The sequence below is a fragment of the Pecten maximus genome, chromosome 16 (genome assembly GCF_902652985.1).
Source record: "Pecten maximus chromosome 16, xPecMax1.1, whole genome shotgun sequence".
NCBI classification, from domain to species: Eukaryota; Metazoa; Mollusca; class Bivalvia; order Pectinida; family Pectinidae; genus Pecten; species Pecten maximus.
In genome coordinates this window covers 31,211,234-31,237,524 of record NC_047030.1, presented here as the reverse complement: position 1 = coordinate 31,237,524, position 26,291 = coordinate 31,211,234, and the positions used below count along the sequence as shown (strand labels likewise).

The following is a 26,291-nucleotide window of genomic DNA, read 5'->3' as shown; positions in this document are numbered from 1 at the left end:
GTATCTTTTTCAAATGACACATTGATAAAATTATCTTCCTGATTCAATTGCAGTCTTGTTATCGCCAAAAATGATTCAAACTGATATAATTTTGTTGTCCGTGCTGAAACGCATTAGTTCGTTAATGTATTTCATCAGCAGTTTTACATTATAACCACCAGCATTAAAACTATGCCGTTTATCTTTTTTAAAGATATTTCTTGTTATAATCTACCTTCGCATAATGAAAGATTTTATAGAAACTATTGATAAGAAATTCTTGTTAAACTTGCGTTCCATCGATAATAATGATAAAAAAACAACATAAAAAAAAAAAAAAAAAAAAAACACCGATCAGTGGGGAAAATAAGAAATGTTGGAAGAAATAAACAGAAATATTCTAAATATCAATATGTAACAATTATAATCAAAATATTATTTTTCTATGTAAAATCTACTAGGAAGCAATATATAAGTACTAAACAATGTAGAGTACATATGGAGTGTTATGGACAAGTGGGGAAAAAGTTCAGTGTCTGACATAGTGTTAATGAGATCACTCCTTTAATGATGTACAGTACACTACATATGTTCTGGACTATTAGAAAAGTTAAATATCTTACCTGTTGTTAATGCGATAACGTTAAAGAATGCCCAGGTCACTGATAATAACATATTCCTAGGATGATACATCGTGGTCTCTAGTCTGGAAATAAAGTACGAGAAATATATGTAAGGTTGCCATTAGGAAAGAATCAAGAACAGATAATGAAAAAATGATTCGACAAAAAAGTCATAAGCATTAAGCCCTACTTTACACACCATCTAAATGTAATGTTGCCATTTGGATGGAATCGAGAGCAAACGTGGAAAAAAAACATTAGGTCTTAGCATTGCTAGTAAGCCCTACTATGACAACATATTTATATGTAACTTTTGCCGCTTTGAGAGAATTGAGAACAAATCATGAAATATTGAAAAATGATTCGACCAATACGTCAGATTCTACCATAACTAATAAACTCTCTCAAAACAAGGGAATGAAGCATTTGATGGAGATTTATTTTCATAGCCATGTAATCAGCATACACTCTATACAATTCTTAAATCATATTTAACCAAATATTGAAAATTACCTCTTAGCAACACAAATGCGTGTAGTCTTGAGACAAAGATATTAGGTGAGAGAGAAAAATAAATACAATAGTATAATGCAAAACTATGAAAAAAACTTACCATACGTATCACAAATGTTTCCAAATAATGGACAATCAGTTATCCCAAGCAAATGTAATGATCCACACTATTTTTGGTTACGTGCTCAGTCAGTCACGTGATATGAATGATAGTTCCTCGAATCTATATGATGCGAAACTATCGATTGCAATGTCAATATAGCTCTTCCAAATATGTGAGTTGTCGAAAGCTTCAAAATATTAAATGCTGTTCTCAATGTAAATATTTCAAATATCAGTAAATATTGCTGCGATTGCGATCTAGATATTTGTATCATATAATAGACGACTTGTCATTTTGATCATGCCAGGGTATCGGGCCGACCATCACTGCGCCATTTGAACGTTTTTTTAAAACGTGGATGTGACACAGCGGTATAAGTTGCTGGTATTTATTGCTAGGCGATTGGGTGCCGTATACCGTGAGTTTGAGGGCCGGTCAGGGCACGAATCATAAAGTTGTCTTCCTTCGTCATTTTTGTTGCTATGTTGTATATCTAATCATAAAATAGTGTATCAAATGTACTATGCGTTGTTGAATCGAATGTAAAGATTTGTATTCCCTGTCGTAGTTGTACTGTGATGAATATTTATAATACGTGTATAATTCGAATCCATGTATACATAACTCGAAATCAGCAACACAACACGAAAACAGCCAAGAATCCGAAAGATCAAAGAGTTCTGTACTCGTCTCTTACATCAAGGACATTTCTGAAATCCTCAGACGCGGTCACAAGATTCAGTGTTGTTTTAAACCATCTAACAAATTAGGACAGGATCGTGTTAGACCCAAAGACAAAGCATCCAAGAAAGACCTAGACGGCACGGTATACTATATTCAATACACCTGCCGAATCCCAATCCTATTGAGGAAGATCACAGTAGATGTCGAAATATTCAGGTTGGTAATATATGTGTTATGAGCAAAAGTTCAAACTTTCTATGATAAATATATGTGTGCTAATGGTAAAGAGTGGCGTTCGGACATTACGTTGTGCACCACGTCATCCTTACTTCGTCATTGATGCATGATACAAACAGAGAACATTCGTCAACCAATTGTTTCATTGCATCACAGAGTGAGAGTATATATCATTTTAAAGGGATTTCTTCGGGAACTTTAAGATATGCATCAAGATGTTTCAAAACAAAGTGCTTGCATGTGTCATAGCTAACCAATCGGAGGCTCTGAAATTGGCTACATAGTGCGTTTTGTAAACAAAAACATTAACACACTGTTACGAATTCTATCACGTGCCATATCAGTTTTGAAACAAGCGTAGTTATTGGATAAATATATGTCTCATAGAAAAGGAACATTTAAGGTTTCATGACAGTAATATAGTTCGATCCCTACTCGGGATGTGTTGTGTGTCTCAGGAAGTGACGATCATATGTTTTTGTGGTTGTGACAATGGACAGGAAACTTACTCCAAATTGTATTGTATGGCATTCAAATGGCCGCCAATATGTTGTTCAGTGAAGTATCCACCAACAACTACAAGGACACATAACGTCATAATGACCCTTTATGTCCATAGCACTATAAATCCAGGAAGGAAACAAACAACAACTATAATCAGACAATGATAAATTTAATCTCAATTATATGGCATATTGATTAGTGTATTTCATGGACAGTTCATGAATGAGCTTTTAAACATTTCAAATGTTTTCCTGACAAACATAATACATTAGATGAGAACAGGTTTGATCATTGATTCCGAGAGAGTTTATGAAAAGATTTATGCACTCTTCATGGTCGTGGTCCGGCTGGTTTGAAGAATACCAGATCTCGCTTGGTATGTCGATATTTTCGCCATTGATCCATTTGGTTTCCGTGTCATTATCATAACCCCCTATCCACCATCTATCTGATTCTGTGTCAACATAAGATATATTGATAAATATTAAACAATAGTAAAGGTGATACATTGCTGACAAAGTGTATAAAAGATCTATTAAAAACAAATATACGTAGACTGTTGTTATTTATACAATACCAAAAGTTACATAATTTACCCTATTACCACTCTCCAACAGTTTGAGCTTGTCTTGTCGTGTTTTGAATTAAAAGTGAAAAAAAATGCATCCGGTCGAAATTCTACTATACTTGCTACGAAAATACATTTAATTGTTGTTCTTGGAATCGAAAAAGCTTAGGAAACAGTAATATAATAGGTTATGGAAGAACATATACAGTATTTAATTATTAGTTGATTTGGCGCTTGAAATTTTAGCACAGAAAAATATAAACAAATCTACCGGATAATAACATTTCGTATAAAATATCGCATTCATTCGAAAATCTTCTTCGAGTGGTATATTTCATTCATTTGTACTTTTCTAAAAAAAAGTCTGACGTCTTCAAAAGAAAAGCATTTGCCATGAAAATCGATCGTTTTTTCTATTTTCAAAATTTCTGGCTTCATAATTTTCAACGTTTCTTAATAAGTTTTTTTCCCTGAAAACATAAAAAAAAAAAACAATCAACGATAAATCACTTGCCTGAGAAGAGGTCCTTGTGAACACCGGTTTTCGTAGCCCGGACTTTCTCTATCGTATCCAATATAAGAAGATATGCCGTGTCGGTATAGCATGCCTCCAGAGCCCCGAGCCAGTTCCTAGCGGTGGTGTACAGACGAATACACACACGGAAGGTCGGGTCGTATGTGTACCCGTCCAGACGACAGACTTCTGTAAACACCAGAACATACAATCAGCTGACGTCAGTTACGACGTTATTTTAAGCGTAACTGAAGATACGAAGTTTAGTCGGACGAAGATGTAACGTGATTTAAAGTAACGATACAAATCTTAACTTAAGATGCTTAGCCAAACTTGATGCAGGAAGGTAATTATATTGACCTTTGTTTTTTTGGAAACACCAATTTTCCTTTGTTTTATATTAAGACAATAAATCATCAGATCAACAATCAACTTGATTGCAGTCAAATGTCTTGCAATGATAAAGTATTTTATGAAATTGATTCTGTTTTTTCAAAGATGTAGCTAGACACCACAACATACATGAATTAACTTGCTTAGCAAAGTCATTTATTTAACTTTTCATTCAACAACCTGTCTCCAAATCTTCCTTTTCTCTTCACCAATATTTGCTAATGCCACAGTATATTAACTGTTTCGAATTTATCATTATCGAGCAGAACGACAATTAAAGTTTTCACAATTTCACATGAAAATGCCTGTATTTTTCTTCTGACTCCCATCGCTTAATAAAAAAAAAGGGAGATAATTTTCCAATTGGATCATGACTATAAAACTATTTGACTTCACGTCGCTTGATAACCAAGGGACACCATTTCCCAATGAGATCATGATCATAAAAACTTTGTTATTTTCTTCTTCATCCTGTATCTTTCAAAAAGGATTGTCCTGTCCAAAAGATATCAGTGAAAGCCTTATGATTTTTGCAGGATTCTGTAAATTGGTTAAATAATAGTTAATAATTTCAATTGCCGAATAAATCCAGAAGAACACGGTATATGTGTAACGCAGGTATGTAGGGAAATGTTTCCATGTATATTGTTTTATATTTTATATTTTACTTAGTCCAACATAGCCTGCAATATCATGTACACATTTGGATACATTGATGATGTATTCAGGACGAATATGTTGTGTTTGCTGCCAAACGGAACACCAAAATTGATCCATTAACTGTGTTTGATTGAATGCCTAGCTGGTATCATTAGTTTACGATTGTGAATAGACTTTGGTATATCACAACAAGTATTGGATTTAAAGCATGACGTTTGTTGACTCCTCTCCCTTTCATCAGATAATGACTATCGTATGCTGAGGGGTTAAGCGTACAAGCTTGAATATCAAATCAACATGTCTTTTTTGTTTTACTGTAGAAGTCCATTCGGCTACGTTTTATTTATACAATCTAATAATAGATTTGTGAGAGCGAAGGCCGCGTCGTCTTCCGGTTTATAAATGGGTATCTGAGCCGTTTCCAGACAAGATGGCATCCTTCCTGTGCCACTCAAAAATGCTTTTCTTTGCTAAATTAACCAATTACTGAATATTTGACTAGTTTCAAAAACATGATATAAATGACCATTCGATAACATAATAACATACAGAGTGATATTTATAATTAAGGTAGCACACTACAGTAGGACAGCCTGGCCATAGGCAATTTTTTTGTTAAGCAAATAACTCCTGTATTATGATATGCATAAAAAATGAAAAAATAAATGTACACTATAATTGGTATATTCAGTATGAAGTAGTACATACAGACTTCACATTTGTTGAAACAAAAATTAATAAATTGGTTCCGGATTTCAAATTAACAGCGAAAAATGGAAGCCCACAGAAAAGTTGAGATAGCAGAAAAACTTAATTTACAACATATGTCAAAACAAGATTAATTCTGTCTTTGGGATAGAGATATTTAATTTTAAATAGGTTTCGGGAAAAAAATTGTGAAGAGAATTGTGTCGTTTGGGGTAAAATATCATAATATTTTGCAATTTTTGAGCATTTTTCAAGCTGTTACCATGGTATTCACAGCTCTAAAAATCACAGAAAATATCAGTTTACTTATCCTTCAGAGCTGTATTAAAATTGCAAATGTTGTACAGATTACAAATATATATACTTTATTAGAGGTTATATGTAGGGTTAACTGGCAATGTTTACATATCTAAGACATGTGCCATATTTTTCAAAATTGGGCATTTTTCCTGTACACTGCTACCTAATTTGCATGACGTAGTTTTTGCAAAATACCTACGTCTCCACATTTTTGTGTTCACATGGCTGACAGAGTCATGTGATATTCCGTCGTACCCTCGGCACTCCTCGGTCGTAGTCGTATAGGTGAAGTCTAAACACGGCATGGAGTGGGTTTGACAGGCCCAAGCACAGTTAATGGCGCTTGCCGTCTGTTGCGTAAATACGACGCCATCATTGTAGATAAGGTTTTCTTCCGTTACATTTTCCTTCCAAATAAAATTTCGATTCGAGCACACAGCTTCAAAATAAAAAGAAAACAAATCAGATGTCAAACTCATTTCAAAATCAGATATTGTCAACCGGTGCTGAGGTAAATCAAAAACGTCGTGACACCTTCACAACTTTGTGAATATGCCAGCTACAAATCATATTCTAAAAAAATATGTCCTAAAAGCAATGTGTTTTTGAATATATATAATTAAAATGAATGGGACAATACATTTTGTGTCTGATGCCTTGGAAGCAAATGGAATAAATAAAGCAATACAAAGGCATATTACAAGATAGAATTATAAGAAAATGTGAAGTAAATATCTTACCTGTTGATAATAGTATGATCAGAGAACATGACCTGATCCCAGATAACTCGTTAGTCACCATTTGCGTTGTCTATCTGAAATGTTATCAAGGATGGATACAAATGTATTTATCAAATCAATACAGTGTTGTATGTAAACATTTTTTAAAAAACATATTGAAAAATTATGAACGATACCATCTTATATTTTTGCTGGAAACATTGTGATAAAATACTACGGCTATTATTTACATCCCAACATTTTCCATTAAAAGATAAAATCCTTCAATATGATTAAAAACAACTTTAGGGTTTTGTGTACAACTCTCTCTCTCTCTCTCTCTCTCTCTCTCTCTCTCTCTCTCTCTCAATAAATAAATGAATAAATAAGACATATTACCGATTTCCCATATGGATACCCTCAGTACGAATCGGCATCTGACACATCTAACGTGGTATCCGTCTCAGCACTATGATGATGTCGATCGAAACATGAATGACAGTGAATACAAAGATTACACTTATAAAAGCATCCTTCATTTTAATGAGAACCAATCAATAATGAAACCACAGTTAATAAAGCTAATGACTGACAATAGTGTTCAAATATACATCGACACCAGTATTGATCGTCATTCGTTGTCTTTTACAGGGAGCTGTTATATACAGTATTTAAATATTGTATTAAAGACGGACTATTATACGATTCTGTATCGATTTCTACAAAGAGACCTTCTTTCACGTGAGTGATCTAATGCTGGATTCACGTGTGATTTAATATTGCATTCACGTGAGATATTATTTTGAATCTACTTATACTAGTCAATAATCAATAATACCAAAACCAGAAGAAGTTGTCCGAGTCTATGAGTAATATCCCTCTGATGTGTGTCCCTCACAAAACATACATTTGGAATTGAGACTCCCTGTTTTAATCCTTATTCAACGTTGACGAAAGAGTGCCGTTGCCACGATTCTTTGTGTTGCGAAAGGTAGAAACCACGAAAAAACTGGTTTACAGTATATAGACCTTTGGATTAATTGCGGGGTGTTTTGTCATACCTGTATTAGATCTGACTTGTTAGTGGACATCTTAGTCGTAAAGTATCTTTAGATTTGAAACAAGAACGTTTGTAAGATGAATTATCGTAAAAGTGAAAGATTATAGATATTGCTGGATACTTTTTCTCCTGTTATATCTACCTTTAGCGCTGGATGCCTTAGATTTACAAGGTTAATGACTGATGAGTAATTAATGAATAAAATGACCAAAGGTTCCAGTAAAACCATCAAGACACTACCGATGTCTAAACGGCACTTTTTTTTTACAAAATAAGGGCAAAATATCAACATCATCGTTACAACTTGCGCAAAATAACAACAAAATCTATAAAGCTATGACAGGATAAAAAGAAAATCTGTGTAAACTCGGACAATTAAAAGCAAAATTATAAATTTAGGGCAAATATTAAACAAAACTCATAAAACATCAACATCAAAATATCAACAACATCTATAAAAGTGGGCCAAATAATAGCAAATCCATACAAACAGAGCAAAATGTTAACAAAATCTATAGAACCAAGGGCAAAACAAAAACAAAATACATAAAACTAGAGCAAAATAAAAAAAAATATCCATGAATCTAGGGCAAAATACATTTTTTTTTATAAATATTGGCAAAATAATAAATAAAATTTGAAAATTTGGGCAAAATATTAAAATATTTTATAAATTGTGGAAAAATACAAAACAAAATCTTTAAATTTTGGCAAAATACAAAGAACAGCTATAAAACCAGGGCCAGATAAAAAGAAAATCCTCATGTCATTAGACTGGCCCATTATCACTTAAACATTAAAATTAGCATTGATAAGATTGAGTTTCATTACTTTTGTCTCTAGGATAAGTCTCAAGTTTGAAACTAGGGGAAAATGATCTTGTGATAGCAATTTTGTTCAAAAAAAAACATAGGACAAGTATCTAGTCTATCAGATCATTCAAAAACTTCATTTCAGACCGTTAGTCGGTTTATAGTAAATGCAACCTCGGATGAAGACCGGGGAAGTGGTGTTCGAACCCTACCCAACCACCGATGTTGTTTTGGTTGCATCATTTTTTCCTCAAATGTTCTGGATAACAAGCAACGTATCTTTTCGTATGCTAATCAGTGTGGTCACCGGCCACACCAATGATATTACACCTTAAAATGACCTCTGCTGTTCTCGGGCCTATAAACCTAACATACAAACAACAAAACAAATCATTTCATCCAATGACAATTTTAAACACATTTTATATACTGTAAACATGATTATTTTCGCGGGGGTTGATTTTGCGATGTCAATATGTAAACTATACGCGTGGGGGTAATTTTCGCGATCGATCCACTTTCTCTTGTAGTTCAAGATTACGCAAATTGGTATCAAAATAATACGAGAGGGGTGAATTTTCGCGAACGAAAGGATTCTGCGTTATTAGCGTAAATTTCCACCTCACGTAAATTTCAACGTTTACAGTACAATGAACGAAAATGTAAAGGAGCATTTTATTGACAGATGTGCCGATTAGGAAGGTGAATTTATAGACGAAGAAATGCACACGAGTCTTCTTGGAGTTAAATGTCTTCCTGACACGCATAATACAATAAATCATCACATTCTTGGTCATTGATCCCAGGGGTGTTTATGTACAGATTTACACACATTTCAGCTTGATTGTCCGGCTGGTTCGGTAGAAACCAAATATCACTTGGTATGGCAATACTTTCACCATTGCTCCATTTGAAGTCATTTGCTGTTCCGATGTCATAATCGTAGCCTCCGACCCACCAACTGTGTGATTCTGTATCGACATAATATTGATTGGTTAACAGTAAGTCTGATTAAAAAACAATGTGATACTGGCTACAATGGTGAAACTGATTTTTATGAAATATAAATCAATGTGCCCTATGGTCTTCTTAAAATTGATGTTTAAACGTTATAATAAATCTTAGCAGAGCTAAATGATAAAACAATGTGCTTTTAGTTTGGTTTGTTTAAAGTCCTATTAACAGCCAGGGTCATGTTAAGACGTGCCAGGTTTTGGAGGTGGAGGAAAGCCGGAGTAACCGGAGGAAAACCACCGGCCTACGGTCAGTACCTGGCAACTGCTCCACGTAGGTTTCAAACTCACAACCCGGAGGTGGAGGGCGAGTGATAAAGTGTCGGGACACCTGAACCACTCGGCTACCACGGCCCCAAACAAAGTGCATTTAATATTCTAATCATACATATTTTGTCGCACACAACTTTTAGCGCATTGCAGAATCTATTCATTTTGAAAGTGAATAATTTTACATGAAAATAATATATAAACCTTATTTCGCACTCGATAAGTTGATTTTGGGTATTCAATTTAAAATACATCATATATCGAATCAAACTCAAACCTTTTGCAAATCAACGCTAAATAACTTGCCTGAGAAAAGGTCCTTGTGAGCACCAGTTTTCGTGGCCTGCACTTTCTCCAGTGTGTCCAGTATAAGGAGATATGCTGTGTCATTAGAGCACGACTCCGAAGCTTCGAACCAGGTCTTAGCGGTGGTGTACAGACGAATACACACACGGAAGGTCGGGTCGTATGTGTACCCGTCTAGCCGACAGACGTCTGGAAACATTGAAACATACACTATTAAACTCAGAAAGGTAATAATGGCGGCCTATATTAGTTTGAAAACATGGAGTTTCATCATTCAATATCTTAATTACAATAATCATCATTTTGAAAAGTAACGACGCTTTTTTAGAAATAAAGTGTTTTTCGGATAATTTTTTTGTGTTTTGTTTTTGTTTTTGTTTTTTTTAGTTGTTGTTTTTTTTGGTTCCTCTTTTTTTATCTCACAAGAAAAACTTATTAATCCTGTTTCATACAATATGTTACTTTATTTGTTTATTTTCAGATTAGATCAATTGTTGTCAAGTTAATGACCTAATAATTCGATAAACTTTATAGGTCGCTGTTACCACTGGTTTCAAATTCACAAATCGTCGTCGTGCAATAATGTGATTTCGTTCTACTTTTCAACATTCTCCCTCCAAATCACTTTCTTGTATTTCGTTCAAATTTCATCGATTCATATTTGTGTCAATGCTTATATACTTTGTTGCTGTTTTCTAAGATGGACAATCTTACCTTATGCCATAAGTAACACCACTGTTTATTTCATTAGCCATTGTTTTAATACAATTGTGTCGTTGGGAGGACAAAGTGATTCATTGTCCATTGTCCACATACGACAGGTAAAATGATGAACAATTCCTATTGTTATCTTATTTACAAAGTGACGCAGGTAAGCAGTAGATATTGACATAAATATGTCCATATATTTAAAGAGACTAAATCGAACTTGACAAACTACATGCTGATTCTTTCAATGGATGCTGTAATGATTAGGAGCATATTTTATTTGCTATCAAGTGACGAATAACAATGAATTCCATTAGCCATATTTGTCTTCGTTACTCGACTAGCGTAACCCCTATGAATTCGAAAATCAGAATGCATATTTCATTTCAACAGATTTTATTGATATGAATATATCAATTGGATTATACAGCAGTATTGAAGGCTATATAAGGCTTCGTCAGCATGTATCTTATAACATGAGTAACGAAATTATTCAGAATCTTATATACAAGCAAGCCACTTCATATTAAAGGCAAATTATTAATTCTAACTTGATTTAAACTAGAAGTGATTATTAACTTTCCACAACCTTTATGTTGAACAGACATTTTGATGTCCAATGAATTGCCGCCTTCCAAATAGCTAGAATTATGACGTCATAGAGGAGCGCTATGATTGTTGTTCACAGCCCTTAAAATCACGCTTCTTCCTACCAGTTGATAGCATGGCCATTGACAGACGAATGTAAAAATTACATTGTATTCTTCATTTTTTTTTAAAATAAATCAATTATGTAATATATATTTCAGATATTTAATGGAAGTCGGGATAAGGACAGTTTAATAACACAAAAGGGACATAGGTCAATGTCATTGGTTTTTTTTATCAGGGCGTGGTTTTAAAGGATGTTAAGGATGGTGTTCCATGTGTTTACGCTCAATTTTTGTTCCGGTAAAAATATGTGTTTATTTATCACTTATACCGCGAGCTACTTTGCACAATTTGGTGTTTGCTAGAATGGTTCTACCTGAAACAATATGAAAAATACAACATTAAAAACAGATAAATGTTTTTGCGAGGAACAATAATTGAACCCATCATCTTTGAACTGAGCCTACTTACGTCGCCACATTTTGGTGTTCGCTTGACTGATAGAGTCATGTGACAGTCCGCTGTACCCTCGGCACTCCTCTGTCGTTGTCGTGTAGGTAATGTCTAAACACGGAATGGAGTGTGATTTACAGGCTCGTGCACACTTAATGGCGTTTGACGTCTGTTGTGTAAGCACAACGCCATCATTATAGATAAAGTTCTCTTCTGTTACATTTTCCCTCCAAATATAATTTGCATTCACACACACGGCTTCAAAAGAAAAAGAAAATGAATATGTCCCAATATTTCAATATCAGATATTGGCAACCTGGAATTAACATTAAAAAACGTGAAAACGTCAACTTCTTGCAGAAGAAGCAAAAGAAACTATTTCCAATAGAAAAAGGACGTAGCTTAAAACGGTCATTAAGAGCTACGAATTACATTCCAACTATGTGCAGCACAAGTTAGTTAGAGCGCATTTTTCCCTATGCATACAAGAAACTGCAGTCATGGTAAGGTCGATATACTAAGCTTTAAATACTACTGGGTTTTGTTTTTTTTTACAATACTATTTAGCCTTATTATACGTTTCTCTAAAATATCTTTGGAGTATTTTACACAGGTATGTTACTTCGTGCATGTTTTTAAAGGCACGGAAACTCCGTTTTCAGTACTTTCTTTTCTCCACCCAAAACGAAGTTTAAATTACTACCAAACTAGAAACCCAGATATGTTTTGACCACCATGATTATTTTTCAACACGATTCCGAGATACCAATTAAAGTATACAGCATGCATATTGGGAATAATTATTGAAACATAATTATCAAAAGACTTATTTTTTTATTATACGAGGGCTGATTGATACGTTGTGAACCTCATATAGAAGGATTTGAATTTTGCTGGACATATTGTATTATTTTTCAACATAATCCCAGTATCTATAAACTTTTGCCATCGGTGTATATATATATTATGGCGTAACAACTTTTCAATCAGCCCTCGAATGTACATGAATTTATGAAGTTCCTTGACTGGGCCTCGCTGTTCTCACACCTTTATCTATCTTATTATTTATGTTTCATTGATTGGTTTTCGCTATGAAAGTAATCAAATAAATATTATTTTTGAATAATATTTTGTTGTTGTTGTTGTTGTTGTTGTTGTTGTTTAAAGATATTAAACAAGATAATCAAATCACTGAAATTTAATGGATGCTTTTCATACAAATATATCTAAACGAAACATTCTAAACATTATTAAGTTTTTGTTTCTATTTGGTTTCTAACTCCTGGAATTATATTTCTACATTACCATGCTGTATATATTCTTGTAATCTGAAGTTGCAGTTCATGTAACAGTTGAGCTAAACAATGCATCTTTGTCAAAAAATCAAACAAAACACAAAAAATCAAGAAAATCAATGTACAAGAAACATAAATCAACCTTACCTGTTGATATCAATGCCGACAGGAAAATTAACGTGATCCCGGATAACTTGTTAGTACTCATTTCTGTTGTCTGTCTGTAATTTTATCAAAGATCGATATAAATGCATTGTATTTATAAAATGTGAGATCCGCTAAAATTTGAAAACGCCAAAAAAAAGAAAGTTTACAGCAATAGATAATACACAATAGAACAATAGATTTGTTTTAAGTAAGGTTAGTTTGTATCATATTGACAATGAATTTATTAAGAATTCCGAAGAGGATCTTTACCTTGAAATTTAAAATCTTTCAATATGAATAAACAATTTTGAGATTTTGTATGACAAAACGTATAAAACGACGAACTAGTGCTATCTTACTCTTTCTCAATAAATATATAAGATACATCAGTAAAAAAAAATATAGATAAATCAATTTATATTACCGATTTCCATATGAATACTCTCTGTACGGATCGGCATCTCCTGATTATTCTGGAACTTACACTGACCAACGTGGTATCAGACTCGGCACTACTACAGTATAATGATGTCGATCGAAGCATGAATGGTGTCAAATACAAACATTCAACTGTTGACTGAAGCATTCTTCTTTTGAATGCGAATAAATCAATGTTGAATCAGATCAGATGCTGCTCGCACAATAAACAGTATGATTATAGCGTTGCTCAGATGTTGGTTCTTTATATTATGTTGTATTTCACTAGCAAACTATTTTATATATGAAAGGTTTGGGTTTGCTAAAGGAATGATGTATTAATTTTTTATAATTTTTTTTTTTTTGTGTTTGAAATTGTTATTCTATATTGATTATGTAAATGCATATTCTTTCGCATGCAATTGTATTCTCGATCTGATCATAATGAATACTCAATCGGAGCATTTTAAATGTTAAGAGATGTCCCAGTCTGTTAGCAGGTAATTTACTAGGTCATGTCCCTCACGAACCAAACCACTGGAACTGGAGACTGTTCACTTCGAATTTTATAATGACAGGTCAGAATTAAAAGATGACAAAAAATGTCAATGTGGGCCCTTGCAGAAATCGTCAAAGTTAGAAACAACGAAAAAAACTGGTTTGTAGTATATAGAGATTTGGATTAATTGCGTTCTTTTAAATGGCTGTACCCGAAGACAATGCGGGATTGCGGGACTCTTTTTATCGCACGTTTTAGAATAAGGTCATACTGTTTGTTAACACTCAGTCCTGGAACTACCTAGCGATAAGGGGCGAGAATTTGTATTTTATCAATAAATCGTATTAGTGATATACTTTGTTTGTAATATTTATTTTCAACATTTCAGGGAGCATTTGCTTTTTTTATCTGTTCGATCTAAGTCACATCGATTTTAGAAGAGTTCTGAATTAACAACCAGAAACCAGAAACATCAAGAGACAACAAACATGTTAACGAAAGCGCAAATTGAACTGAAGTTTATAACAGTTTGGCAAATAATAAACAAAACACTCATTTACAAGCTGACCTTTAAAACGGTATATTGAAAAAAGGAGCAAGGAAGAGTAACGATCCTCTGTTTCAGCGACGACACATGAGATACAAATCTAGGTCAATTAAGGGTAATGTCACGTCCTCAAAGTGGGAGCCGTAGGCTTATTCTCCAGGTACTTTTTCCATTGGTCTCCAAACAAATATACAGGTAGCCACTTTTCGCTATTAGCTCGGTATTCTCGGTTGTTTCTCAATATTCATGTGGATTTGTATGAAATTTAACGTTAAATTACTATCAATTACTTATACATATTGGTAAAACTGTGTTGATTAGTTACAAAAATTAACATTACGATTAAGATATGATATATCTATACATAATTAAACCATCGCCCGAAGTTCGATCTGGAAGATAATTTAGCAGGTTCATTTTAACACATGATAATGTATTTATCGTCGTCGTCGTAGTTGCCGTCGCCGCCGCCGCCGCCGCCGTAATCCTTCCCTGATATACACATTATTACTACACACTACTTTCGGACGCCCATACTATCAAGTATATCAGTCGATATATATTACATCTACTGTTACCTAGATATCGAGGTAATGCATCACTACGTGGTATCAGCGATAAGATTTCATGTGATAATAGCTATTATCATATCCTTAACCACGACCTTTGGTTCGGGTGTTTAAGGTGTCAAAATCTCGAGGAAAATAAGGGGAAACCAGTTGTGTTATAATAGCACAACTGCTATGTGTATCGTATTGGAAGTAACTGACCGTTCTGCCATGCTGACACAAGGGTTTTACCCAATATGAAATATTTACATTTGTCACCACAGTATCACATTGCCTCAGTGTTAATCTGGACTACACCTGTGAGCCGATAGATACAGTCAAGATCACATGATACGATTGTTATTTTGATCAAAGTCATAGAAATGCTTCGCTATTTGCTACGAATGAATCAAACCCAACGAGGATAATGATTGCGAACACTTGCGTTTATATTGGCAATATATACAAGCTAACAAGCGTTCAATTGTTAAATGTAAATTTCTTGTGAAAAAATACACTTGTTGGAATAGAACAACCTACCTGTTTTGCCTATATTGCAATACCTGTACCATAAATGATTCAAAATATATCTATTTATAAATTATTAAACCTTGGAAATAATGCTTACTACGAGGACATTATTCATACAACAAACCTTGATAATACAGTTGAATTTTATATTAGTAAAAATAGATATTATCAAATTCAGAATTTTGATTATTCTAGATATCATACCTCTAGTATGAAACACCTCGATCTTGGCCGAGTTAATAAGGTCACACACGTCACAACTATGAATCCTATCTTCATCTGATTAAATTGTTGAAACAGACATGTGCAATGTACTTCCTTGTTTCACTGCACGTGCGTGCCACATATCACCAAATTGAATCCACCAGTTAAACCAGTGAAACCAATGTTGATTGTCTCACGTGGCCTTAAGTGGCGTAACTGGTATAGTATTATGATGAGGCTACAGAAGAAACAGAAGCTGATAATGTATCTCTTGTCATAAATGTCAGAATACAATACGCCGTACCGAGATATAATTACCTGAGGGATATTAACGACAGTGCACGAAGGAGTAATATTATTCATCAGGAAAATGGCAACATGGACGATTTCCACGAATAGGTTTATAGGAAGTACTGAAGTAAATGGAAATTATACTACTAGCCCGCCACGGCCTCCCCGCTTAGATCTTTCCAACTGGGTTGAATTCCTGACACTTTTGACGACAAACCTCTCAATCGTTTCGTCATTGTTTCTTCTGCTCACTTTTCAGTGTATCATTCAGGCGGCGAAGAGGGATCTTTTAATTTGTTTGATACAGTGTCTGGCTGTGGCGAACCTTTTCTTCTGTATCGGAATGGATATGGGTATAGCTCACTACGCAAACGGGGACATCGGCAAGTCTGATCTTCTCTGTGTCATCCAAAGTTTCATCTGCACCTTTTTTGACATGGTCTCCTTTTGGTACACACTGTTTGTCATTGTGTATGTTTTCAGTGTCGCTGTTATTAAGTCAGAGTGGATGAAAGGTAAAAGAGCCAAGCGAATATACCACACTGTAGCCTGGACGATTCCGGGTAAGTCATTTAAATATTATATATTAATATACGTGCCTCTGGTATTTGTCCTTGGTAGAGTAAATATAGTGCTTGTAATTGGTAGTTTTTTGAGACGTTTATTTTCATGTTCGTTTTGGAATTTACTTTCAGGATTCGCTCTTGAAAATATCTGATGATAGTTACTTTAAGCATGCATATCCTTACGCCTTATTATCTTAGCGAATTATTCAGTTTTAGCCTAAACTATGTACGTTTAAAGTATACAAAATATTTGAATAAAATAATGTTAATCATAGTTTATGTAATCGCTTTAATGCTGATAACGTCAAACATGTATTTCATTACATTACCTATAAGAGGGAACCACTTTTGATTAGGTATCGTGGTAGTAGAATACTTTTGTGTAAAGATAATTTTTCATTTCTTGTTTAATCAGTAATTCGCCAGATGTTTGGTATCAAATTAAGATTACAAAAGTAAACAATAACGCGCAGTAACAATAGATATTTACCTTGAATAAGATAAACACACAATGACCGTGTGACGTCATTTTAGGTACACACATATATAGGCAATGTGATAACAATATGACGTATAGTGTAATATGATGGTTAATAACACTTCGAACAAATATTGAATTTCATAAGGAAATATTTCCATTCTGAACTGAAAAATAAAAAAAAATAACACGAATGTATACTACTTACATAGGCAGGTCACATGTCTGCTGTAGAAAAAAAATGGATGAAGAAAGGTTAAATTGATATGTCAGTTTCTCCCTATTCTTAAGAAGATCTCTTGGTGTGTTTAACCAACAACAGAAGACTTGTATTAGCCCCACTGGAGAATTAACTTGACCTGTATATTCTCTGTGGCAGCAATTCTTTATTTCAAAATTTCAGTTGTTGAAATTATACAGTTTTTATAAGCAACAACAGATCTCCCGTTCAATATTGAAATCATATACAAAAGACATTAACACGATATTAGCACATTAAAAAGTAAAGTCAGTAGACAGGTCATTTCAGACATATCAGAAGAGAAAAGTCCACCTTTTGCATTACCATTTTGGTGTTTTCGTCCAAATTAACCAAGAGGGGGTTTAATACTCATTCACACCATTTCAAACGTAGTTGTATTAAGTAAGTATTGAGGAAACACCTCAAACTGTGAAATTGTCAAGATAATGGATAGTTTGAGGCTCGTCCATGTTCATCATGGAGAACTGTGCACAGTACTGTAGTGAAGTTCTCATAAAAACAAAAACTATCATGATTTTTGTCATAATTATTTTTTTTCCAAAATCAACACAATCTATTGTTATAGCATGAAATAGAGTTTAGACAGATCTACTTTTATCACCTTAAGTTGTGGAATAGTCCTTTGATTACTGTTGAATAGTTTGAAACTATTCCACAGTGGATTCCAACTATTCCCCAGCTGTAGATAATAATTGTAGACATGTCGAAACTATACTTCATGTTTTAACAATAGATGACGTCACAACCTTGTTTTAATATCACGTACTTAGTCTCTTTCCTTCACACGTTCATGCTTTATTCACTGCCCTTCACATTTCGTTTAAGGCCTGATCATGGTGATTTCTATAATTTGTCAATCTCGTTAGTAAATCACTCATTTGTTAAACAATGGTGCTGTAGAATAATTATATCACATGTACAATATATTATTATACTATAAGATATTCTATCAGCATTTGATATATATTCAATGTCAATCGCCGACATTACAGAAGAATAGACAGGAGTGGGCCACTGGTTATGGAAAGTGGTAGATGCCTTGGTCGCCCCGTCCTTAAATCAATGATCATCTCTAAAATATAATTACATGTAATACCAAATTGCTACTTGATTATTAGTTATAGTTTTTGCTTACATAATACATACATGTTTATTAAATACGTCTGTCGTAATGGACCATGATGTATCAGTTGGTAAAACACACGAAACCTCCACCTTGAGATGAGTGTATCTCTCGTCGAATCAGAGAATATCACACATCGATTGCTTGTTGTATTGGAGTCCATGGGTATTGTTCTGAATAGCATGCAATGGGCCTCGCGTATACTGTTCAGTGTGGTAGCCACCAGTTACTACAAGAAAACTTCGCTTCAAAACCCTCGATGTTCATGAACCAATAAACGCAGCAAACAATTTTTTGCCATATGCTAACGAACTAATCATTAAAACTCCCATAAGTTGTTGACATCATTTCATTTTACAGCATTGATTACCATATCTGCAACAAGTACGGGAGCATTAGGCGATGCCAAGTCTCGATTTGGATCCTGGTGTTGGATCGACGATGATTCTTTGTCCAACAAACAACGCCTCCTCTGGATGTTATTTACCAAGCAGATATGGGAAATATTTATTTACCTACTTTCAGCTTCTCTGATCATCATCACCATTTGGATGAGGATAAGAATGCGAAGGACACGAGGCCAAATAGTATGATTTTATTATACATTTATATGCTTTATATATTTAGAAAATATCATATTAGCATTAAGTATGAACATAATTAGTCATACATACATTTAAAAAGAAACTTGATAACTTGAAAGTGATATGACAAATGTTTGTTTAATTCATTACAGTTTGAACTTATTATGACGAAAAATCCCTTTAAACGTTTATTTTATTTTTTGTATTTTGGTTTAATTTTGATTTCAGATAAATCAAAGGTTCCATGAATTTAATGAAAATGGAGAGCTATCAATATCTATTTCCGGAAGAAGCCGGAACCATCCGAAGTTCAATGTAATGGTTTGGATGTTGTTCTACTTCTACGTCACAAGGATTTGGGGTACAACACGGAATCTTGTTCGTATCATTGGTTTGGCTTATGGATCAGGGACAGTACCCGGATTCGTACCGTATGATGAAAAATTCTTTATACATGCCCAATCTCTTGGCGACTCTATGCAAGGAACTCTGAACTTTCTGATGTTTTGCTACTGTGATGACAATGTTTGGCGTCAGGTCCGGGAGACAATCAATCGAAAATTTCTAGATACGATTTGCTGCAGAAAAGATGATGAAGATGAGGATTCTTACACGGTTCCGATATTGGACAGTGATATCGGACATACACGCAAAAATTACAGCTAAATTAGCATACGGTTACTATTCCATGTCGCCCAAAATATTCTTTTTGTGTGTTATCAATTTAGAATTTGTGTTTCACTTTGTATCCAACCATTATCTTTTATCTTTTTAGTGAGTTGACTTGGAAATTATCTGTAAAAAAAATAATGTATGCTGTATATGTATAAGAGAAACACTGAACATTGTGGAATAGTGGAGATAATACATAGTTCTCGGCCTGTAACCACAGTTTGAGGTGTTTGGTTTATTTTGCTTAACGTCCTATTAACAGCCAGGGTCAATTAAGGACGTGTCAGGTTTAGAGGTGGAGGAAAGCCGGAGTACCCGGAGGAAAATAACCAGCGGCCTACGGTCAGTACCTGGCAACTGCCCCACGTGGGTTTCGAATTCGCAACCCAGCGGTGGTAAAGTTTCGGAGGTGTTTCCCATACTTGAAACATGGCATTATACAATTAGACTATTACGCAGGTGTATTGTTCAACTATTCCACTGTTCTAGGTAAACCTTTACATGTTGCACTCTGAAACCTATTCACATTGTTAACCTCACTTAAAAACATGCTTGGCATGAAATCTGTGAATGTTTCACAGGTACCAAGGTGCTACTGCTGAAAAATGTACTCAGTTCATATTTCACTCTTCAACATGGAGGACTGTGTACAGTACTGTAGTGAAGTAACTAACATTACGTTTGACCTCAAAAGAGATCTTCTTTCGGACATATATCGTTTGCAATCGATTCAGAACCGAACATAATCAAGCAATGCAGGAAACAGAGCATAAATTGGAACACCAACATAACCGACAGTCTCAGAAATACCGTGGCAAACTGGACAGTCAGTCACTTGAGGCCTGGAAGAGTTATGGTTTTCTGCCAAAGATCTCGATTCTAATTTAGGAAGATTTATAACAGAAATAAACAAAATGACAGAACATAGTAATAAATAATTACTGGAATTCAGTGGTATTTTCGTGAAATGTGTCCATGCTAAGATGGTATTTTTAGTCAGACACAAATGTCACGCTTCTGTGATTTCTTTTGGAGAGAATATGTTGTGCTCTTGGAATTCTGGATTTATCAAGTTAAAACTTCCTCGTGGATTATGCATATCTTTTTTTTGTTAAGTGTTATTTTTCAATTTCATATTGTTTGCAAAATCAAAATCAAAACAATATATAGTAGCGGTTAGACAGATCTATTTTTATCACCTTCTCCTGTGGAATAGTTCTTGTATTACTGTTGAATATTTTGTAACTATTCCACAATGAATTCCAACTATTCCCTAGCTGTACACAGGCAATATGTCTTCACGTGAATTTCACGTGAAAAGCGGTAAAAAAGTGAATTTTTGTCCATTTGATTTTTATATGCTGTTTTTTTCACGTGAAAAAATTCACATGAATTTCACGTGAAAAATTTCACATGAAATTCACGTGAATTTCACGTGCAAATAATTTCACGTGAATTTCACGTGAAATTCATGTGAATTTTTTCACGTGAAATTCACGTGAAGAAACATTGGCTGTGTAGGTGATAATAGTAGGCATGTCTCAACTATACTTCATGCTATAACAATAGATGACACCACAACCATGTTTTAATTATTATAATTTATTGTAAGTATGAAAAATATAAAACAACGCTAACATATAGACGAAGTAAAGATTACAGAGAGAGCTTTGAAAACGAGATTTTCCTGAAGGTAAATAGAGGATATCTAAGTGTCTTTGATAATACCAAATATATTTCACGAGTGGGGCTAATATTTTGATATAATAATATGATATAATTATTAGCCACACGAGTGAAATATATTTTGTATTACTGAAGATACTGTTACATATTCTTTTTATTACATTTAGATAACAAAACATCCCGGGTCAGCTTTTTCATTTTCCCAAATGTCATTTGCAAGCAGTATTTTGATTGGTTAAATAAGAAAAAGTGATATTTTCCATCAGTAAAAATTACCGCTTTTCGTTTTAGTTCCTTAGACATGAAGACTATCAAGTCTCTAGCAGGTGTGTGATTACATTTGACCATCTTTATTTATTAAATTCATTTCAATCAAGTGCTGAATCCCGTGTTAATTATCTTAACATATCTAATACAATGACATATCCGCATTAAGAACGTGTCCATGTCTTATTTATCATACAGTATCATATCACTCATACCGATTGTTTAGAGGAACAAGGACGTATCTCCAACATGGAGTGCTTGGAAGTAAAGGGCCGTATCTCAAATTTACCAATTTTTAGATTTTAATAAATTAGAAATACGATTGAAATTTTCTTATAGAATTTGTACATTATATCAATTGAAATGGTTTAATTCTGTTAAAATACTATGTGATTTAAAAGAATTAGACAATTTCCATTGATATAAAGCACATATTCTATAAGAAATGCTCAGTTGGAATTGTAATTTACATCAAAAAATTGATAAATGTTGGAGATACGTCCTTGTTCCTCTAAGCAAATCGATACTGTGAAACCATTTTTGTCAATTAAAAAATATAAAAATCGATGAAATAAAAAATAATATATATATATATATAATAAAGGAAATTCTACCTCGTCATCAGGTCAATCAGGGATCCAATGAGAAGACACTTCCGGTCCCAGAGTCAGTGCGCTTAGGTTCCATATTTAACAAGAAGCAACTTTTTATCAATTTTCAATCAGCAGTAATCTGCTTATTTATTTTATCATCGACTGTTAAAAATTATGGCATAATCGTCTACAATAGCCTACGTATTTTTGGAGGTAGTGTAATCACTAGCCATCCATATATAACGCATTAATCTGCTTGTAAAGTTTGTACTGACCACTGGTCAAAATGGCGCCTCCCAAAGAACCCAACACGATCTCTACTGAAGTGGAGTTGTTCACCAGCTCTTTGGCGAAGTTGGATTCTAATGAGACGGCGGAGGCTACGCATAACTCAAATAATAGGGCTAAACAGTCCATGCTTTGTTGAAACTTTTATGTTTTGCTTCTCAGATGTTGGTCTTGGCCAGGTGAGATGGAAAGTTGTATATGAGATTTTGGGGGATTTATGATGAATTTTAATGTTACAATGAAACATATAGCGAAGCTAATTGTGGTCTTAGTTCAACTATTGCCATAGCCTCTCGTAAGTCTCTGCCAGGGGAAAGAACCCTTCCTCACGGGAACGAACGCTTGGCTAATGGCCAAATAATGTGAGTCTGTATCAAGGAAGGATATTAGAAGAATACCGTTACTAGAAAGAGGACAATAGATAACATCCCAAATTCAGTCGCCTCTTAGGATCAAGCAATTTAGATTTGAGAAGTTTAATGCATTATACGTATATTGCCACAGGCATTTCTATGGTAGGAACCAACTAGAAAGAAATGTAGACTTCCGTCACAATTCACGCCAAAAGGCATTGAAAAGATTAACATCAGTTTTGAATTGTATTGCTTTGATACATATAGTTGCCAAACATATGGCAGAGCTTTAAAAGCTAACACAAAATTGAGCTAGCACGCAATATGTTTTTTTACAACAAAATGCCATACACATGTATCTATAAATCAGATTAAAAACAACAAACACAGTAAAAATTGATTTAATTTGATATATTATTTGTGTAAAGATTAAATACTGGCATATAATACTTTGTGTAAAGATTAAATACTGGCATATAATATTTGTGTAAAGATTAAAAATTTGGACATAGTTTGGAAATCTGCACAGAATACCGTAGGCTAGATTTTGTATCATGCCTGTCTCAGTCATTGAACTTGATACACGTGCAACGATAATTACAATTATAATAATTCATATTGAAAAACATGTGATAATATATTACATTACTAATAGATAATAATGTTTTTATTGTGGTTGTCATTAGACAAAGAAAGTGAAATATTTGTTAAATAACACCGTGTTGTTTTATCTATTGACATTACACAGTTATGTGAAATGTGAAATGACGGGAGGACGAAAATGCCAAAGTCATGTGCATGTCTTTTGATTTTACAAATGACACAAATGAGAACCTGATTAAAAGCATATGTTCATGGATCCGTTACTTCGTGCTACATAGACTGCAAAAACGATCACATATTTAATGTATCAAATTTGAATTCAATTATAGACACAGTCAAACAATAAATACTACTAAGTATACCGTACATCTATATAGTCCTTCTAGATTAATTAATGTGTATTTACAGGTAATTAACAAGTCATTTTCATAACATTAACATAAACTTATGTTAAATCAGATTGGACCAATGATTGGAACATTACATCCTTGAGAACACCATAATCTACGTCATAATATTGCGATAATGGTTTCAGCAACGGGATCCAGACCCTCCATGTGTTGAGTATCGGCAACTTTCTCGGCCGAATTTTGAAGGAAAAGAAAACACTTCATTTAAAAAAAAAAAAATCGTTCCCCTTCCACCCTTGAGTCTGCATTCCCTAGTGCGCTGTATTTAGTTGGTTTAATTGGTATTCTCACCAATCGTGTTTGTCCAAACTGATCACAAGGAAGACCTTTTGAACCTTACAATAGTTTCAAAAGTCATAAGAATGTATTCAAAAAGGTACAGCAAACAATGCAAATTGTGCGAGATATCCGTCTTGAGGATTATTCGACCTTTTGAAGTTATAATATATCAGCACTTCACACAATTTTCATTTCACCCGTTCCACAACCCTCTGCTACGCCCTCCCTCTCCCTCCCCTCCCTCCTCAAACATCTACAATGACATAACAGCAATATAGGTCTCAGAAATACCATTATACTTTTTTTTATCATTGCTTGTGCTATCTAATAAATGATCCATGGCAGCGTCATTTTGATTTCCTGCAGCAGCGCTCTATCATCTCACTGCGAACATCTTTATCACAACAACAAAACATTATGAAGTTGATCGTTCCTTGCATAGAGTCTCCAAAAGACTGCGCGTGTATGAAGAAATGTTCATCCAAAGATTCAAACCCGGGAACGGTCGATCCCACACCTAGGCCTACTATACGTACAAAGTTTCTTGTTGTACCCCAAATCCTTGCCAAGTAGAAATACAGCAGCATCCAAATCATCATCTTGAACTTCGTCCGGTTCTGATTCTGTGGGTCGTTATTGGTGTCATCAGAATTGTCGAGTTGAATGTTTTGCTGAAAATACCAAACAGATTAAAGATGATTTAATCCCCGGTGTTTGAACAGATATTTGAAATAAGACATTTGTTATTTTCGTATTTAAAAGACCCAGTGGGCTTTGAAATTCAAGTGGTTGCTCTCTCAACCCCGATTTCCATGAGATGTCGACTGCTTATAAAGCTCCTACACTTTTTTTGGGGGGGGGGGGGGGGGGGGGGGGGGGGGGGTTGTTGTTTTGTTTTTGTTGTTGTTGTTGTTTTGGGTTTTTTTTTGCATTTTTTTACGCTTATATTATAGGTATGTTTTCTATTATTGATATCACAAATATATGTCTTTGGTGCTTCTTCAACAATAGCAGTCATTAACATATCATAGGCATAACTATATACCATCAGTTTCCGTGTGTAAATATACATCAATGTTTCTATATAGACAGGGACTAATTGTATTAAATATACTAGTATAAATAAAGGTGTTACATGTATCTGGTATTACATGTCAATATTTCTAAACAAGATTACCGATAGACTGTCTCTCCTTCTCTTTTTCATCCAAATCATTATGAGATACACTGACATAAAGTATATCAGAATTTCCCAAATCTGCTTGGTGAATAACATCCATAGGAGGCGCTGTGTGTCGGTCAAAGATTCGTCGATCCAGCACCAAGAGCCAAATCGCGTAGGAGCATCGCCTAATGCTCCTAAACTTACTGCAACTATGGTTATACACCCTATAATGAAACAAAGTTAAAATCAGAAAGTCATATGCCGCTAGAAGTACAATAGCCACCTGTTATAGCCAATGGTCATGTTCTTTACCAAAGGAAGTAATTGTATGATTGTTTTTGTTCAATCACTATACACTACACCACCACCACACATTCACCTCATTCACTATACACTACACCACCACACATTCACCTCATTCACTATACACTACACCACCACACATTCACCTCATTCACTATACACTACACCACCACACATTCACCTCATTCACTATACACCACCACCACACATTCACCTCATACACTATACACTACACCACCACACCACCACACATTCACCCCATTCACTATACACTACACCACCACACATTCACCTCATACACTATACACTACACCACCACACATCCACCTCATACACTACACACTACACCACACCACCACCAACACCACACACACTACAACCACCACACATCACCATCAGTAC

The 26,291-nt window shown here is 34.4% G+C and overlaps 3 protein-coding genes across 3 annotated transcripts; 1 reads left to right on the top strand and 2 right to left on the bottom strand.

Annotated features, from left to right (window-relative positions):
- Positions 1-2,795: 2,795 nt before the first annotated feature.
- LOC117314703 lies at positions 2,796-7,066 on the bottom strand. Its single transcript, XM_033868790.1, has 5 exons — positions 6,905-7,066; positions 6,527-6,600; positions 5,986-6,225; positions 3,726-3,914; positions 2,796-3,097 (listed from the first exon to the last, which is right to left on the bottom strand). Exons 2-5 carry the CDS (start codon positions 6,585-6,587, stop codon positions 2,883-2,885), a joined length of 705 nt encoding a protein of 234 aa, XP_033724681.1. The 5' UTR covers positions 6,588-6,600; positions 6,905-7,066; the 3' UTR covers positions 2,796-2,882.
- Positions 7,067-8,770: 1,704 nt separating this feature from the next.
- On the bottom strand, positions 8,771-13,836 carry LOC117314702 (secretory phospholipase A2 receptor-like). The gene is made up of 5 exons (XM_033868789.1): positions 13,645-13,836; positions 13,221-13,294; positions 11,797-12,036; positions 9,967-10,155; positions 8,771-9,348 (listed from the first exon to the last, which is right to left on the bottom strand). Exons 2-5 carry the CDS (start codon positions 13,279-13,281, stop codon positions 9,122-9,124), a joined length of 717 nt encoding a protein of 238 aa, XP_033724680.1. The 5' UTR covers positions 13,282-13,294; positions 13,645-13,836; the 3' UTR covers positions 8,771-9,121.
- A 2,145-nt stretch (positions 13,837-15,981) lies between these two features.
- LOC117344517 (G-protein coupled receptor 157-like) lies at positions 15,982-21,261 on the top strand. Its single transcript, XM_033907278.1, has 3 exons — positions 15,982-16,820; positions 19,047-19,273; positions 19,499-21,261. Exons 1-3 carry the CDS (start codon positions 16,337-16,339, stop codon positions 19,934-19,936), a joined length of 1,149 nt encoding a protein of 382 aa, XP_033763169.1. The 5' UTR covers positions 15,982-16,336; the 3' UTR covers positions 19,937-21,261.
- The last annotated feature ends 5,030 nt before the right edge of the window (positions 21,262-26,291 follow it).